Source organism: Vombatus ursinus, unplaced genomic scaffold, assembly GCF_900497805.2.
Source record: "Vombatus ursinus unplaced genomic scaffold, bare-nosed wombat genome assembly UNPS02014784.1, whole genome shotgun sequence".
Classification (NCBI taxonomy): Eukaryota; Metazoa; Chordata; class Mammalia; order Diprotodontia; family Vombatidae; genus Vombatus; species Vombatus ursinus.
Genome location: NW_020954562.1, coordinates 7,939,810 through 7,955,830, shown reverse-complemented (window position 1 = coordinate 7,955,830; position 16,021 = coordinate 7,939,810). Strand labels below are relative to the sequence as shown.

Below are 16,021 nucleotides of genomic sequence, written 5' to 3'. Positions count from 1 at the left end.
GGCACTAAATGTCATCTGGTCCAAATCCCTCATTTAATAAATGTGGAGAAGTTAAGGAACTTCGCCAAGGTTACACAGGTAGGGGCTGTAGCAGGTTTTTAATCCATGACCTTTGACTCCAGAGACAGCACTCTTCCTCCTATACCACTCTTCCTCTCAAGCTTGTTCTGACTGGTCTCAAAGAGCAGAATTAGGAGTATTGGGTAGAAGTTGTACAGAAGCCAAATTAGGCTTGAGGTCAGGAGATACTTCTTGATAAACTCAATCTACCTAAAAGCTGAATAAGCTGCCTCGGGTGCTAGGGGGAATCCTGCTCCCAGGAGATCTTCAAGCAAAGGCTAGATGACCACTTGCCGGATGTGTGGTAAAGGAGATTTCTTGTTCGCCTGGGAGGCGAGACTATTTGGTTCCTGGGGCTCCTCTAACTCTTATGTGATTACTCTATGAAGTTGCTATATAGGTCTTAAAAACACTTCATTGTAACATAAAAGTCACCTAAAACAATAGAACAGGATAAAACCATGACATCTGAGAGCTGGATGGTTCCATAGAGATCATCTAGTCTGACTCTCTCATTTTATAAATGAGGAAAGTCAGTCCCCAAAAGGTTAAAATAACATCCTCAAGATGACATAGTTAATGGTAGGGTCACTCTAGAACCCAGTTCTTCTCCCTCCTAGTCCTGGGCTCTTTTCACCACACAACACTGCCATGACTATAACAGACATTACTTAAACATTTAATTAATAACAATTTTTTTGACTGAGAATTTAGACATTGCTATTGGGGGATCATTTTAGATGGCTTTCTGCCAGTGTAAGCTCCTAAATATACTTCCCAGGCTGGGCTATCTCCTTGTCATCAATTTCCTTTTCTTCCAAGGACTCAAGAGATGGCTTTGCTGTTTTCCTTTTCCCTGTCACCACCTGTTGCTTCTAGGCAGGATTTTTCTTTCCTTCCCTGGCTCTCGGCCTAGAGAACAGATCATAGAATCTCAGAGTTGGAAGGGATCTTGGAGGCCATCTAGCCCAACTCAGATATTGGAGTGGTTTGCCATTTCTTTCTCCAGCTCATTTTACAGATGAGGAAACTGAGGCAAGCAGGGTAAGGGACTTGCCCAGGGACACACAGTTAATAAATGTCTGAGGCCAGATTTATACTCAGGTCCAGTGTTCTATCCGTTTTGCCACCTAATCTGTGCCATGGCATAGTTGGCAGCATATTGGTATCATTCCTAAATTATTACTCCCAGAACTGAGCACAATATTCTAGATGTTTTCTGATTAGGGCAGGGTAAAGCAGGACCATCACCTCTCAACCCACCAACTTACTTATTTTTTGCTGTATTTAAGATAAAAGTATAACAGTAAAAAGAAAATCCTTCTTAGGTTTTCTTTCTCTGTTTTTTTCCACTTAAACTCTTTTGGCAATGACAAAGACATCAGGAAGTGATAATGGTGGGGTCTTTGAGAAAACGAAGGACTGAAGAAATATTTATAGACTGACATGGACTCAAAGTAAAGTCTTCTGAGCTTTGTTGTGGGGGTGAAACGGGAGTCTCTGGAGTAAGGAACAAGAGATGCCTCCTATGGTGTAGCAAATAAGAGTTCTGGGCTTGAAGTTAGGAAGACAGTTCAAATTTTGTCTCAGATGCTTACTATCTGTGTGACCCTATGCATTCTTTGCCTCAGTTTCCTCATCTGTAAAACAGGCTTGGATTCCATGGCCTCTAAGGTCCCTTCCAATTCTGAGTCTATGATCTTATAATGACAGAATTGAAAGCACAGAGATCATGGGGAGGGACACTCCAAAGGGTTCTACCTCCATAGAGTCTCAATTCTGGTTCTGAACCAGTATGTGGTAAGAGACAGGAGGAGAGAAATAGCAAACTATAAGGAAGGAAAGTTTATTGAGTTCCTCTGGCCACTCTAGATTATCCATCTGCATGTAACAAAACAGGTAAAGTGGAACATAAATAAGATGCCTATAGCTTCAAAGTTCCAATACTGAATATTCCACCTCACAACCCATCATGCAAACCAAGAGCCTAATCAATCCTTAAAGCCACCTTGGAAAAATTAACCCCACAAGTTCTTTTCTTACAGTATCATGGGAAATGGGAAACATATGTTCTGGCTTAAAGGGGTGTGCTCATTCATGTTTGTGCCAGATACATACATATATATATATATTCACTAACCTTCACTATGTGAAGCAGCCCTTTATTTAAGTCATCTTTTGTGTCTTGATCCCAGATGCTAGCATATAAAAGTCTTGGTTGAGTATGAAGCTTGTATAACGTAACCCATATTTTATGTATAAATGGCCACTAATGACCTACATTTGAGCTATAATGCACAAACATACACGGAGAGCTTGTTTGTAGCGTGAATAAAAGGATAATTCATTAATTTGTTTATTGTTTCCTCTACTTTGATGAGTAGAGACATCTGTTCTTTCTACATATAGGAATCGTAGATCTAGAGGAGAAATCATAGGGTAGTTGACCTGGAAGGGACCTTAAAGGTCATCAATTCACCTCCTCATTTGAGAGATGAAAAAACTTTTGGGTTGGTTTTTCTACGTACTATGTGCCAGGAACTGTGCAAAATGCTGAACCTACAAGGAAAGGTAAAAAAGACAGGCTTTGCACTCGAGGACCTCTAATGGGGGAGACAACATGGAAATGTTTTAATTCTTTTTGCCATTGTTGATGTTCTGATGGACCAGTAAGGCTACAAACGTTTTATAAATAGACCAATTTCTTTTTCTAACTTTTGTATTTCCCCAATTCTACAACATCAAACGGAATAATTGCTTCATGGAGAGAATATATAATCAGTTTAGGCTGAAGAACATGAATTAGATATTTTAGTCATCCCAGAAGGTTGATGCATCCTCCTGGATAAGGTTTTTATGAGCCTTTTGCTCATGGTGCTATCACCAGACTCTTCTCTTGAGATGCCAAAATCACACCACCACGGGCCAAGATGGTACAACCGGGAGGAGGAATGTGAGAAAGTGGGAGACTGATGTTCTTTCACTTGTTTTATTCCTCATTTAATGCTGCCTGCCTGATTTATACTGTGTTTGGTCTGGTTCTATAAGCTCATCACTGAGGGGCACTCCCTATGTGGAACTATTTGCCAAAGCAGATTGGCAACTGGTATGCAACTTACAGCCTTAGAAAGTTGCTTGGGGTCACTGATGACTTAAAGTGTCATGCTCCTAGTCACATAGCCAACTCTTCCTCACTTCCAGGCTGGTGCCCTACCTACTACCCCATAATATTAGTTCATAGAATAGTGGAAAGAGTTCTGGATCAGCAGTCAAAAGAGACCAGAGTTCAAATCCTACTTTTGTCACTTACTGGTTGTGTGGCCTTAGGGAAGTCCCTTCATGTCTTTGACCCTCACTTTTCTCATCTATAAAAACAGGGATAATAATACTTGTCCCACGAGGTTTTTGGAAGAAAAATGCTTAGCAAACATTAGGGTGTCATATAAATGCCAGTTATTTTTAGGCAGTAGAAAAAAATTTGCTTTGGAGTCCGAGGGCTTGGGTTCAAATCCTGCGTCTTTCACATTCTACCTGTGTGACCTTGTATAAGTCCCTTAACCCTTCTTTGTGTCAGTTTTCTCATCTGTAAACTGAGGAGGCTGAACTACGTGACCTCTGAACTCCCTTCTAGCTTTAGATCTAAATTATTACTTTAAGGCTTATAAATCCTTTGTGTAAAGCAATGTGTAGCTTCCTTTGTTTCTTTCTAAGACTATCTCTTGTTATATAGTATTTTGTCCTTCCATTCTCCATAAAAAAAGAACTTGGAACTGAGAAAGCATATTACACAGAGAAACATAAATCCAGCATTCTTACCAACAATAAATTCTACATTTGGCTGCTTGACAAGAAACAAACAGAAATAATTGAAAAGCAGCCTGCTGTAGTGTAAAGAACACTGGAATGAGACACAAAGGACCTAGGTTGGAGTCTCTGATCTGAGACTTCCTAGCTGATTGACACTTAACCCCTGGCTCCATTCCCCCCCCCCCCCATGTTTTTGTGCAGCCTCAAGATTTCATAGGTGAGTTAATCTGCTCAGAGCAAGGCCTCCTCCTTAAGGCTGAGCTTTCTGGATTGATGAATGAGGGCAAAGTTGTCTAACCCAGTATTATGTGGCCAGTCCCAGACCAGGCTTCATGTCCACCCACCCTGGACATCCTGCCATCTGCCCTGTCCTTCTTCCCCTTTCTACTTCTTAATGTGGAAGGAGAACAAATACAAGAGGAATAGAAGACTTGGTTCCCGTCCTTAATGAGGTTATAATCTTCTTAGGGAATAGACTGGCCCACCGAGGCTGTGAGAGAACAAAGAAGTATATATTAGAGTGTTAAGCAGAATAATAGAAAATAAAACGTTAAGCAGCAGGGCAGAGGGATAACAGCAGTTCCAAGAAAGGAAAAGTCAAGGTCGGCTGTGGAATTGTCTCTTCACAGAGATGTCAGGACTTGAACTGAGCCTGGGAGGATGAGTTTGTTTGGGAGAATGGGCAAGACACTTCAGGCAGGGAGAAGAAAGGCCCAAATGATCATGATGTATGAGAATGAGACTAGCCTAGCTGGGGACACATGTGGAAGGTCAGTGGCAGACTGCACGGGACAGGTAAAACAGGACCTGATCATGAGGGCCCTGAAGGTCAGCACAAATCATTTAGACTAGAGGCAGTAGGAAATAGCCATTGAAGGTTCTTGAACAAAGAGAAAAATACAATAGCCTGGCCCTAGCCATTCATGCTGATTCACTGACAGATTCATTCAATGCAGCTTTGGGATGGTGCTTGCTTATGAAAAAACATATCTGTAGGGAAAAAAAAAATTAGGGCTAAGTAGACCAACGCATACCATAGGTATGTTTAAAGCCTTGAGACTTTCTGCCTGTGTTTGAAAACTGATCTTTCCTGTGGTCCTTCTGAATATGGTGCATCAATTGATTTATAGCACTATGTGAGATAGCGGTGGCTTAAGCTTTCCTTGAGTAGGGTTCACCAAGGCCATAGAACACCCGTTATTTTTACAGTTATCATGGAACACTGATAAATGAGGTGGGAGGTTTGGTAGATGTTCTCTGGCTTTGAAGTATAGAAGTGAGGCCAAAATGGAGAGACAATTTTACAGGGAAAAGTAGATTACAAGCTGTAGCATGCTGGACAAGTCATTTACTCCCCCCATGCCCCAGATTCCTCATCTGTAGAAGGATAGGGTACACTCAATGGCCTCTAAGGTCCCGTCCAATTCTGGGATTCTCTGGCCTGAAAGCACCACCAAAAACACTGCAAGGCCTGGCCCCTGAAAAAGGACAAGCGACCTCAAAGTCCCATGGCCTAGAAAGATTTTCAAGTATTTCAAGACTTTTCTTGTCCAAGGATTTTCTTCAGATGGCAAATTCAACCTACTAACTCAGAGAAAAAACCCTACTAAGAGTTAGGAAAGGTGGCCCCAAATCTGAAGGTTTTAAGTCATTGATTGGCCCACCATTACTCTTATCATTAGATTGATTGGCATATCACTGTGCCTCTAGGTAGGGCTGAAGTTACTACAAGGAAATTGCATACTCAAGAAGGAGGGCTATATAAATTCACTGATGGTTAAGTGGGTCACTAAATTTGCAAAATAAGATTTGATTAACTGCTCCTTTGTAGAAAAAAGACCATGAGATTTTTCCTGGTCCCCTTCTCCTCCCCCTAATTCTCAGTCTCTGACTCTCTCCAGTACCTAGCATAGAGCTTGGCACACAGTACATTAATAAATGCTGGTTTATTGACAAAACACCAGAGCCAAATCAATGGTGTGGAATAGCCCTAACATAATTTACTTGATACCTTGTCAAATTTATGATCAAACCAAAATGTGTTGGAAAAAACAGACGCATAAATACCGGTAATTGATATAGCTGATGTAGATTCTATAGTACAATTCCTTTTTGTGTCCACGTGATTTCAATTTTTAAAACTGTTGTCATTAAAATATGGACATGGACATTATTAGTTCTAATACTGTTTGAATCACTGTATGGTCACGACTGCTCTGAAAAAGAATTGAATTTATTTTGTGGAATATTCAGGAGACATTTTAGAAAAGAAAAATAAGACTTAAGTTTTCTCTAATGTATACAAAGCATTTTAAATTAATTCCACATTTTCAATTTTTTTTTATCAGAGTTCTGTTTGGAATTCCTATTTGAAATTCCAATGGGAAACATACGAGTTTGTCCCCAGGGTGGGAAAAAACCCAATAACAAAGCAAACATGTAAAGTATTTGATATAGTCTAACTTTGCCTTGTTTAATGTGAAATGTTCTTCTATTGTTTGGAAGACTTTATCATTTGTAATGTTTGTAAATTGCAAAATAACAAATGTAGATTTTGATCATCATTTTCATTATGTCAATCATGTTTTTGGTCTGAATCAATGATTGCATTGGTTTAGAGAATTCTCAGTGTTTAGAGAATTGTTTCACTAACACACCTTGGCAATTCATTTTAGGAACTGGACCAAAACACTAAGAGTTTAGACCACACAGCTAGTGAGTGCCAGAGACAGAACCTAGATCCAGGTCCTTCTAATTCCATTATTTACTTCTTCACGTTGCCTCCCATCATTATGACAGGGGTTTAATCTCCCAACAATATCAGCATATCCATTGTTAACTAAATAAAATTGATCACATATTTAACAGATCAAACTTGCCACTTAAAGTAATGTTTTATGGAGGGTCTAGATTATACAGTCCTATTTATTATTATGTTCCTATCCACAATGAAATGAAGAAAAATATGAAAGACAAAGACCTGGATTCAAAACCCGTTTCTGTCACTACTTGTTTGGCCTTAGGTAGCAATGATGTAAATGATAAAACTTTGGACTTCAAGTCAGGAAGACCTTCATTCAAATCTCTCCTCAGACACCTGTTAACTGTGTCACTCAAGGCAAATAATCTCTTCACTTCTCTGGACTTCATTTTTCTCCTCTATTAAAGAGGGAATTGAACTAGACAGCCTTTGAGGTCTCTTTGAACTCTAAATATATGATTCTATGACAGTGACCCAATAGTAGGGTTTTTAATTTTGTTTAGGACGAAGAAGTGGCACTTTGGTCTGAGTAATGTGATGATAAACCACAAAGCCAGAGGTCTGAACGTGAATCACTCCACCTATCGTCAGCCAGAGAGGTAATGGACTAAAAATCCAGAATGGGACGTGCAATTTTGGACAAGGTCAATGTGGGAATTTGTTTTGCTGGACAATATATACTTACTGTGAGTGGGTTTTCTTACTATTCTATGGGGGTGAGGTGAGGCAGTAAAAAGGAGGGATAATGCTTGTAAAAAGAAAAGAAATGAAAAAAATTTTGTAAAAATCTCACGAGTCAAGCCCTTCATGTACGATCATAATTACTCTTAAAAAATTGAATTTAAATGTTATTTTGAATTTTCTTGTAGTCATTTAGAGAAAAATTGTCTTAGATTTTTGACCTGTGGTTGACACAAATAAAAATTACAGTCTCCTTTTTCTCTTAGCATGTTCAGGGTGAAAGAACAGAGAATCAAATCTTTTCTGGCGTGTGTCAGTACTAATAGTGTCTACATTGGTAAGAGGATAAGCTATTTCAAATCCTTTATGCAGTTAACACAATTACAGAAGGATCTGTGAATTTTTCAGTGTGGGAATTCACTCTATTAAAGCAGATCACAAGTTGCCCATGGCTTATCTCTTTCATGGAGTTGTTTGAGCCATCCAGATGTTATGTGACTTTCCCAGAGTCAAGTAGTATCAGGGGCAAAATCTGAATCCAGATCTTTCTGACTTTAATCTAAGCATTCTTATCATATTCCAAGCTGCCTCTATGAAGTTTAATAAATTTAAATGTAAAACCTTCTACCTAGGGGCAGCTAGGTGGTGCAGTAGATAGAGCCTTGGAGTCAGGAGGACCTGAGTTCAAATTCGACCCTCAGACACTTGACACTTACTAGCTGTGTGACTCTGGGCAAGTCACTTAACCCTGATCACCTCACCAAAAAGCCAAAAAAAAAAAAAAATTAAAACCTTCTGCCTTCCTCAAATGACTGTAGCTTTAAGGGCACCAAACTGATCCATATTTTGGGAGATAAATAAATGATAAAGTAAGTCCTCTGCCTAGTCTACTAATACTGTGCAATCAGGTCAACACAGCCACAACATTATAATAATTGCAATAAACCTGATTCTTTCCCTGAATTATTCAGACAATTGAGGAGAAAAAAAAATGTGTCTCTTTTCCTGAAAATTCATTAGGTCTTCAAAAGGCACTCCTTTTTGTACAACATATACTCAGCAATCAAATTAACATTTCAATTAATATTGGGGACTTTGAAACATTTATTTTATGAAAGACTGTGCTTTCAAAGATACTTTCCAAAAACATCAATGTTAACACTAACTAGGAGAGAACCAGGATGTTTTTTTTCCCCTTTCAAAATAAAACTTCTCCATCATAAAGCACCAGCGGATAGCTCTTAACATAAACAGAGGGGAATGGCCAAGAGATAATGGAGATAATGGAGATCACGACTGTGGAATCACAGATAAATAAGTAATAGTTTAATCTACATTGCTCCTTACCTTAAATACATTGATAGGGATATCAATGACAATATAGATTAGGTCTCCCAAGGCCAAGCTGGCTATCAGTGCATTAGGGCCATTCCTCATGCATTTGTTCTGGTAAATGATCCTCAGCAGAGTCGCATTCCCCACCATTCCAACGATGAAAATAGCACAAGATATCACTGTGTTGATGTACTTGAAAGCTGAAGTGATTTTAGTCTTCTGAGGGCAGTAGTTACGCATGGAGCCGTTGCTTGGCAGGACCAAGGAAGTAGGGCGGTGGGTAGTGAAGGGGAGGCTGGGCTCTGTCCCACGAAATGTGGTCAAGTCATCCATGGGGTCACTCAGATTTGTGTGATAACTTTCAGGATTGTCACTGACCACACACCCAGCCAATAGGAGCCAAAAGGAGGCCCTGAGATAAAAGGTTTCCATCTTGAAATCAAGCAGAAGTGTTCTATCTTTCACAAGACTAGTCTTGTGCAGTCACTTTTTTCACCTGGATGGAGAAAGAAAAAGACACTTGATTTTAAAATCAAACCCCCATTATCAAAGGTCTGAGAGAATCTTTTCTAGCTAGGTAAGGCATTTCAATATCAGACTACCCTAACCATTTGACAAAATATCTAAAGAAAAATCCAATAGAAAAGACCCCTGCTTCTGACAACCAAGTAGTATGGCCAGATTTCTGGAGTCAAGAAGACACGTAAGTTCAAATCCAGTCACTTAACTAGCTACATAATTCATTTCAAGTCATTTAACCTTTCTCAGCCTCAGTTTCCTCATCAGTAAAATGGGGATCGTACTAAAACCTACCTCACAGAGTTATTACAAGGGCCAAATAAGATAACAGATGTAAAGCACTTTACAAATCTTAAAGTGCTTTGTAAATGTTGTTATTGTTTTTATTATTAATTGTTATACAATAACATGGTGCTGAGGAAAGAGTACTGAACCATATGTGTGACCTTGGGCAAGTCACTTCTCAGGGTCTGAGTTTCCTCATCTTTAAAAAGTGGGGTTGGTCTAGATCACTGTAAGGTCCTTTCCAACTCTCAATCTATCTTGATGTTATAATCCTCAATGATATAGGCTAGTACTTGTCAGCACATGTTACAAAGCCCTTACTTCACAGAGAGGACTTGTTGCTAAGTTAGGGCATGTAAGAAAATGAATTTTTAAGGATGATGATAGAAGAAAGGCTATTTGTTAATGAATAATGGTCATACAATCAGCAAACTTCTAAAAAAGTAATCAGAATTGAACTTAAGATATAGATTATGAAATTGCAATGAAATGGTCAGATTCCTTAAAAGTAAGCTCAGTTTTATAAAAATTTCTTTTTTATCCCTGTAGTAGCACATTTTTACCTTGATAAAATTTTTTAAAATTCTGATTGGGTTCAGCTCAAGTGCCACACTTAAAAAAGATTTTTCTTCATCTCCCCAGTTATTTGTCCTCTCTCATTTAAAAAAAATTACTTCTGTTTTATTTATAAGATTATACATTTAGAGCTGAAAGGGACTTTTAAAATTTTTATTTTTTATTATATTTCCATTTAACAAGCATTTATTCTCTCTTGTGCCCATCTACCACCCCATTTCATAATTAAAAAAAGAAAAAAGAAAACTGAAAACTCTTCCAACAAATTTGCCTAGCCAAGCAGAGCAAATTTTCCCATTGGTTTTGCCCAAAAATGTATTTTTCATTTTAAGACCGTCAATTCTCTGACAAAAGGGGTAGGTAGTATGCTTCATTTTTGGTCCTCCGGAATTGTGGCTTGTCATTGAATTGATAAGAGTTTTAAAATCTGAAAGGGACTACAGAGGCCTATAGAGGCTTTTATTTTACAGTTGAGGAAACTGAGGCTCAAAGAAGTTAAATAATTTGCCCAAGGTCACATAAGTCATAAATGGATTTGAATCCAGATCCTTTGACTGAATTAAATGCTCTTTCCAATACACTATATTGCCTGTCTGTGTTTATGTTGTTTTTTCTCTAGTAAAATATGTGGAAGGGACTACGTGATTTTTTATCCACCTATCATAGAGTCTAATTGAATATGATCTAAAGGAGCACCTGGGTAATGATTTCACTCCTTTATCCAACTGTGCTTATGAGTCTTGATTCATGTATCCTTAATAAATGCTCAGACCCAAGAGTTTGGTACAAGATGAATGCCCATCATAGCTTCTGTACCTTACAATGTAAAATATGTGAGGTTTTTTTCCAATGAAGTCTATGAGAAGCAAACATTTCTGAGGTGTTGAGCAGCTGTAAGACCCAAGGAAAAGCTGCATGGTGCTTCAGCTCAAAAAGAAGGGGGCAGGAAAGACTGACTTTGCCCTACTAAAGCTTCTTAGTTTGACCACTGCAGGTGAACCCTGTGTGCTAACTTTCTAAAAAGAGATGCAGTTTCTGAGAAGTGGAATGGGCTGCTTGCCCATGACCACCTTCTAAGAGGATCACAGTTAACATTGCCTGACACTATCATTTCTTTCATCAGAGCTGCTCCAGAGGCTTTGAACATCACCATTTTGCACTGATTAGCTTTGGCTGATTACAGCAGGGTGCTAATGAGGCCGAGGTTTGTGGGTTCTTATCCTGGGATCAGTCCAACTTCACATATCACCCTCTCTCTCTCCTCCTCCTCCAATTTATAACCAAATACTGCCCCTACGAATCACTATTTCTCTGCCAGGTCACTCATAAACACACGAAGCTAGTTCAAGGCAACATAGTGGGTTGGGTTCCATGAAACCAATCCTTGCTTGCTCCAGAAAATCCTCTACTCAGTCAATTCAAGTGGCTTCCTTTTGCCTCTAGGATAAAATATAAACTCTTCTGTTTAGACTTTCAAAACCTGGCCTCTTTGAACTATCCAGCTCACATCTGACACTCCCATCTCCCGTTTTCAGGCCTTTCTACTATCAATGTACTCCTGGTCTTTGCCTGATAAAGCCCTTCAAGCTCCATCTTTCTTGATCTCCTCAACTCCTTCCCTTCCAAACTACCTTGAATTTAAGTACTATGCACATATTTGTATTTTAGATACATATATACATTATATATATATACACATACATATGTATACACACATAAAATGTTCTTGTCTTACCCATTATAATATAAGCTGTTGAGTTCTTTGCATAGTATCTGGTATAGTATAGTAGGTGCTTAACAAGTATTTATTGATTGATGAATTGAGGTTGGGTCTGTGGCTTATCTTGTGCTTAGAAGATGGTATATGATTTATAAATCAGTTCAACAAGCATTTATTAAATGTCCATGTGATGGCCTTTGGGAATACAAAGACAAAAAAAAGTGCTGGCCCTCAGGGGGTTTACATTCTCCTGGAGTGAGGCATTAAAGCAGTAACAAAATTCTCCCTGCCTCTATTAAGACAACTCCAGGTTTCCACTGGCAGTCTGGGACAAAAATGTTAACAGGATCAGTACATCTTTTTTCTCTCAGAATCATAAGATCTCAAAGTTGAAAGGGGACTCAGAGGCCATCTCATCTGACCATGAACATCCTGAACAAATGATCATGCAATCTCTGCTTGAAGTTCTTGAGGAGGAAGAGGGAGAACCCAGGAAGTGCCTCCTTACAACCAAGCTTAAATATACTTTTATTCAACTTCTCTGCATTGTTTAAGTTTTATCCTTCAGAACCAATCAGAACAGGACTAACCCCTCTTCCATATTGGGAACACCAGGGTTAGAAGTTTGTGCCCAGTTATAGGATCATAGATTTAGAGGTGGAAGGGACTTTAGAAATTGTCTGATTCAACGCCCTCATTTTGTAGGTAAAAAATCTGAGACCCAGAGAAGTAAGTTTCAGATGGGAGCCCAAGTCCAGAGCTCTTTCCACTGGGCCAAATAGAATCTTCATGCTCTGAGACTTCAATTATAAAAGAAACATCTTTGTTTCTCAGCAACTACAATCCCCTCTAATTAGCAATTTGGAAACCCCCCCCCTTTACAAAAAAGGCAAGGTTTCTCCTGAGAAATTAAAGTGAAGGTGGTTGGTGTTATTTGATTGACACCTTAAAATGAAAGGGGATGGATAGAGAGGAATTTTTTTTTTATATTAACTCAACCCCATGGGGGAAAAATCCAAAACAAACAAACAAACTTTCAGAAAATTTGAAAATTCTAACTGGTTGGATATCAGGGCTTTCTCTGGAAGGAAACTGGGAAGGAAGGACTTTAGGGAGAAGAGTGAAATTGGTTACTGCCATGTGTGAATTTCTGAGCAAACCCAATGGATGATCAGGGCATGTGCTTACTTCTTCTGCTAGACTGAGTGAAAGTAATTGGAGCCCAGAGAAGCTAGGTCTCTTGAAAAAAGGCTGCATCTCTGTAAAGTCCACATATCTCTTAAATTCAGTTCCGCAGTGAACACAAGAACAAAACGCCTGAGACTTCAGTAGGAGGCACGCCTGTTCAGAGCCAGACGGGTTCCCAGGCAGGGCTATATTCCCAAAAGCGCAGCCCTGGAGTTTGTAAAACACTCTCCTTACCAACCCTCTTAGATCAGGCACCTCCTACCGTTCCACCAAACCTCTACTGGAGAGAATGGGGGCAGGGGGGTAAGAAGATACAGCGAAATCTATTCAGATCAGTGTGTTCAAGCAGGAAGGGGGATAATACGGCTTTATGGTAACTCTTAAGTAAAGATGATGGAGAAAAAGTTCCAGTGAAAAGACAAAAGAGAATGAACCTTGGCTTTCCAAACGATGATTAAAAGTTGAACACCCTTCTCCCCCTCCTCCCAATCTTCAGTAGCTTTTGATCAATATCACCTTCCATTGACAGCAATATCCCTCAGAATCAATATCAGCTGGGCTAATTTGCATTGAGTTCATCCCTCCGCTCCCCAGACAGGACTGGTTTCACTCTGCAGGTATTTGGGTCAGCCTCCAACAGGAGGTTTTTTATCAAACTAAGTGGCTTTGAAAGTAGACGCTGCATGGACCCCCACCCCCACTCCTATCCTTTATCTCTCTCCTTCCCCACCCCCTATAAGGCTGGCTGTCCAAGCGTCTCTCTATCTCCCCTCCCCTTCTAGGTCGGAGTCCCCAAAAGCATAAGAGTTTCAAATACCCTGGAGGTCCGCGCCGGGCTCGTTTTCCGGGCACTGGCAGCTGCCCGAGTCCCCGTTTCAGGCATGAGATTCACGAAACCCAACAAAGTCAAGGCGAGCAGGGATGTCCTTCCAGGCGCGGGCTCCAGGACAGAGGCAGCAGCGGCAGAAGCGGCAGAGAAGAAGTGGCTGCAGTCTCTAGTCCTTTCAGTTGCTGCTGCTGCCGCTGCCGCAGCTTCTGCAAACTTCCTCAGTGTGGCTTTTTGGGGGAGGTCTTCCAAATTCTCCCGTCTCAGTCTGGCTGAGTGGAAATGAGATTCTCCACCTCTGCTGGTCACCGAGAGAAAAGGGATGAGTGTGTGGGAGCGAAATCATGGGAGAAAATGAAAACTCCAAAGCAACACCCTCCTCCCTCCCCCCACTCCCCCCAAAGACTTCCCTCCTCCACCTCCACTCCATAAAAACAAGACCAACCCCAAACCTCCAGCCCCAAGGAGGCTGCCTATATTAAACACTAGCATGTGCCTCCCAGGCACTGGAGTACTCAGAGTTCTTTTAACCATTTCCTCTCTGAAATGGTGCCTAGGAATGAACACTGAAAGTAGAACCCGGGTTTGATTTTTCAGCTCTGCTGCTGACTTCCTGTGTGGTCTTGAACAAGCCTCTTTCTCTTTCTGGGCCTCAGTTTCCTCATCTGTAAAGTGATGGGGTTGGATTAGATGGCCTCTAAGATCTCTTCCAAATCTAAATCTCATGATCCCAGGGGCCCTTGAATGGAAGAGATTATTAACCAGAGGCAACAGTTACGCAAAGGAGAGATCGCTGGATTAGGAATCAGAAGACCTGGTTTCTAGTCCCTGTTCTGCCGCTTACTACCAGAGTGACCTGGAGCCAATCACACAACCTCTCTGGGTCCTGTTTTCTTCAATTTCAAATCAACAGGCCTGGACTAGTTGATCTCTAGTTTTTCAAGTTCCAACATTCTGTGAGGTAGGTCTTATTGCTCAACAATGTCCTTCAAAGACACCCAACCCCTTTAACCATACCTTCAGATAGGGTTGAAGTTTCACTACCAGACCTGAAGGAGAAGAAACAGTGACCACCAGCAATTCATGTTCCTTACAAACCACAGCCTTTTAACCATGAACCAGTTAGCTCATTAGAATTAAGTCAAGGTTGCCACAAACCTTAGCTTTGTTACCCAGGCACACCTACGTGTTCTCCTAATGTCATCATAGAGTTGTTCCTAGGTATATTTTGTGAGAGAGCATAGGGGGCTCAATTCAACCCATAACCACTTTGGGAAGAACCATTCAAGGTCTCCAGTAGTCAGTAGCATTTATCGTAAGGTCCTGCTACTCCTTTAGGCAGCTAAAGTGGTCAGAAGGATGGAAGGGGGTGGGGAGAGGAGAGAGGAGTTATGGAATGGGGAAGCCAGCTTATAAAGACAGATTGAAAGTGGAGATGACTGCTATCTGCAAAATTGTTGTTTTTCAGTCATGTCCAATTCTTTGTGACCCTATTTGGGGTTTTCTTGGCAGAGATACTAGAGTGATTTGCCATTTCCTACTTTAGCTCGTTTGACAGATGTGGAATTGAGGCAAACAGGATTAAGTGACTTGCCCAAGGCCACAAGCCCAGTAAATGTTAGGGGTCAGATTTGAACTCATAAAGAGGAGTCTTCCTGACTCCGGGCCCAGCACTCTATCCACTGTGCCACCTAGCTGCCTGTCTACAAAATTAGCAATTACCTTTGATTGTACAGTAAGATGGCAATATAAATTGTTTCTACTAGTGACCCTTCTTATTGAAGGACTGCAAATGGAGAGAGAGGGACAAAGCATTTCTATCACTTAGGCTTTCTGTCTCTCTTGATCCCTTTTTTTTTGTACCACCTACATGACCATGAATAGATCACTTGACCTGATCTAGGCCTCCTTTCCTCATCTGTAAGTCAAACGGTTTGGAGAGAATGATGTCTAAGGTTTTTTCCTAGGTCTTATGAAGCCGTGACCCAGTATAGTAACTCCCAGGTTCCAGGTTCCAGGTTCCTCTGCTGCCTGCTCCTTTTATATTAATGGCAGAGTGAGCAATATGAACTTTTCTTCCTCCTTCTTCCCTCTGTTGCCTCCCTGCCTAATCTAAGGAAAGAGAAAGATTAGGTCCATCTTTTATGACTTCCAGATTTATTTGTGTGTTGGAGAGAGTCCTAGCCTGGCACCCTTAGTATTACTGATAGTAGCTAGATGGCACAGTGGATAGAGCTCAGCAGGGACTTGGAGTCAGGAAGAC

The 16,021-nt window shown here is 40.5% G+C and overlaps 1 protein-coding gene across 1 annotated transcript in view; it reads right to left on the bottom strand.

Moving 5' to 3' along the window:
- The window catches only part of EDNRA (endothelin receptor type A), an 88,487-nt gene extending 74,398 nt beyond the window's left edge, over positions 1-14,089 (bottom strand). The window contains exons 1-2 of the mRNA XM_027866913.1: positions 13,750-14,089; positions 8,657-9,140 (exon numbers count right to left, since the gene is read on the bottom strand). Of these exons, the coding sequence (XP_027722714.1) occupies positions 8,657-9,076 (420 nt within the window). The 5' untranslated portion in view covers positions 9,077-9,140; positions 13,750-14,089. The remainder of the gene's footprint in view (positions 1-8,656; positions 9,141-13,749) is intronic.
- Positions 14,090-16,021: the final 1,932 nt, after the last annotated feature.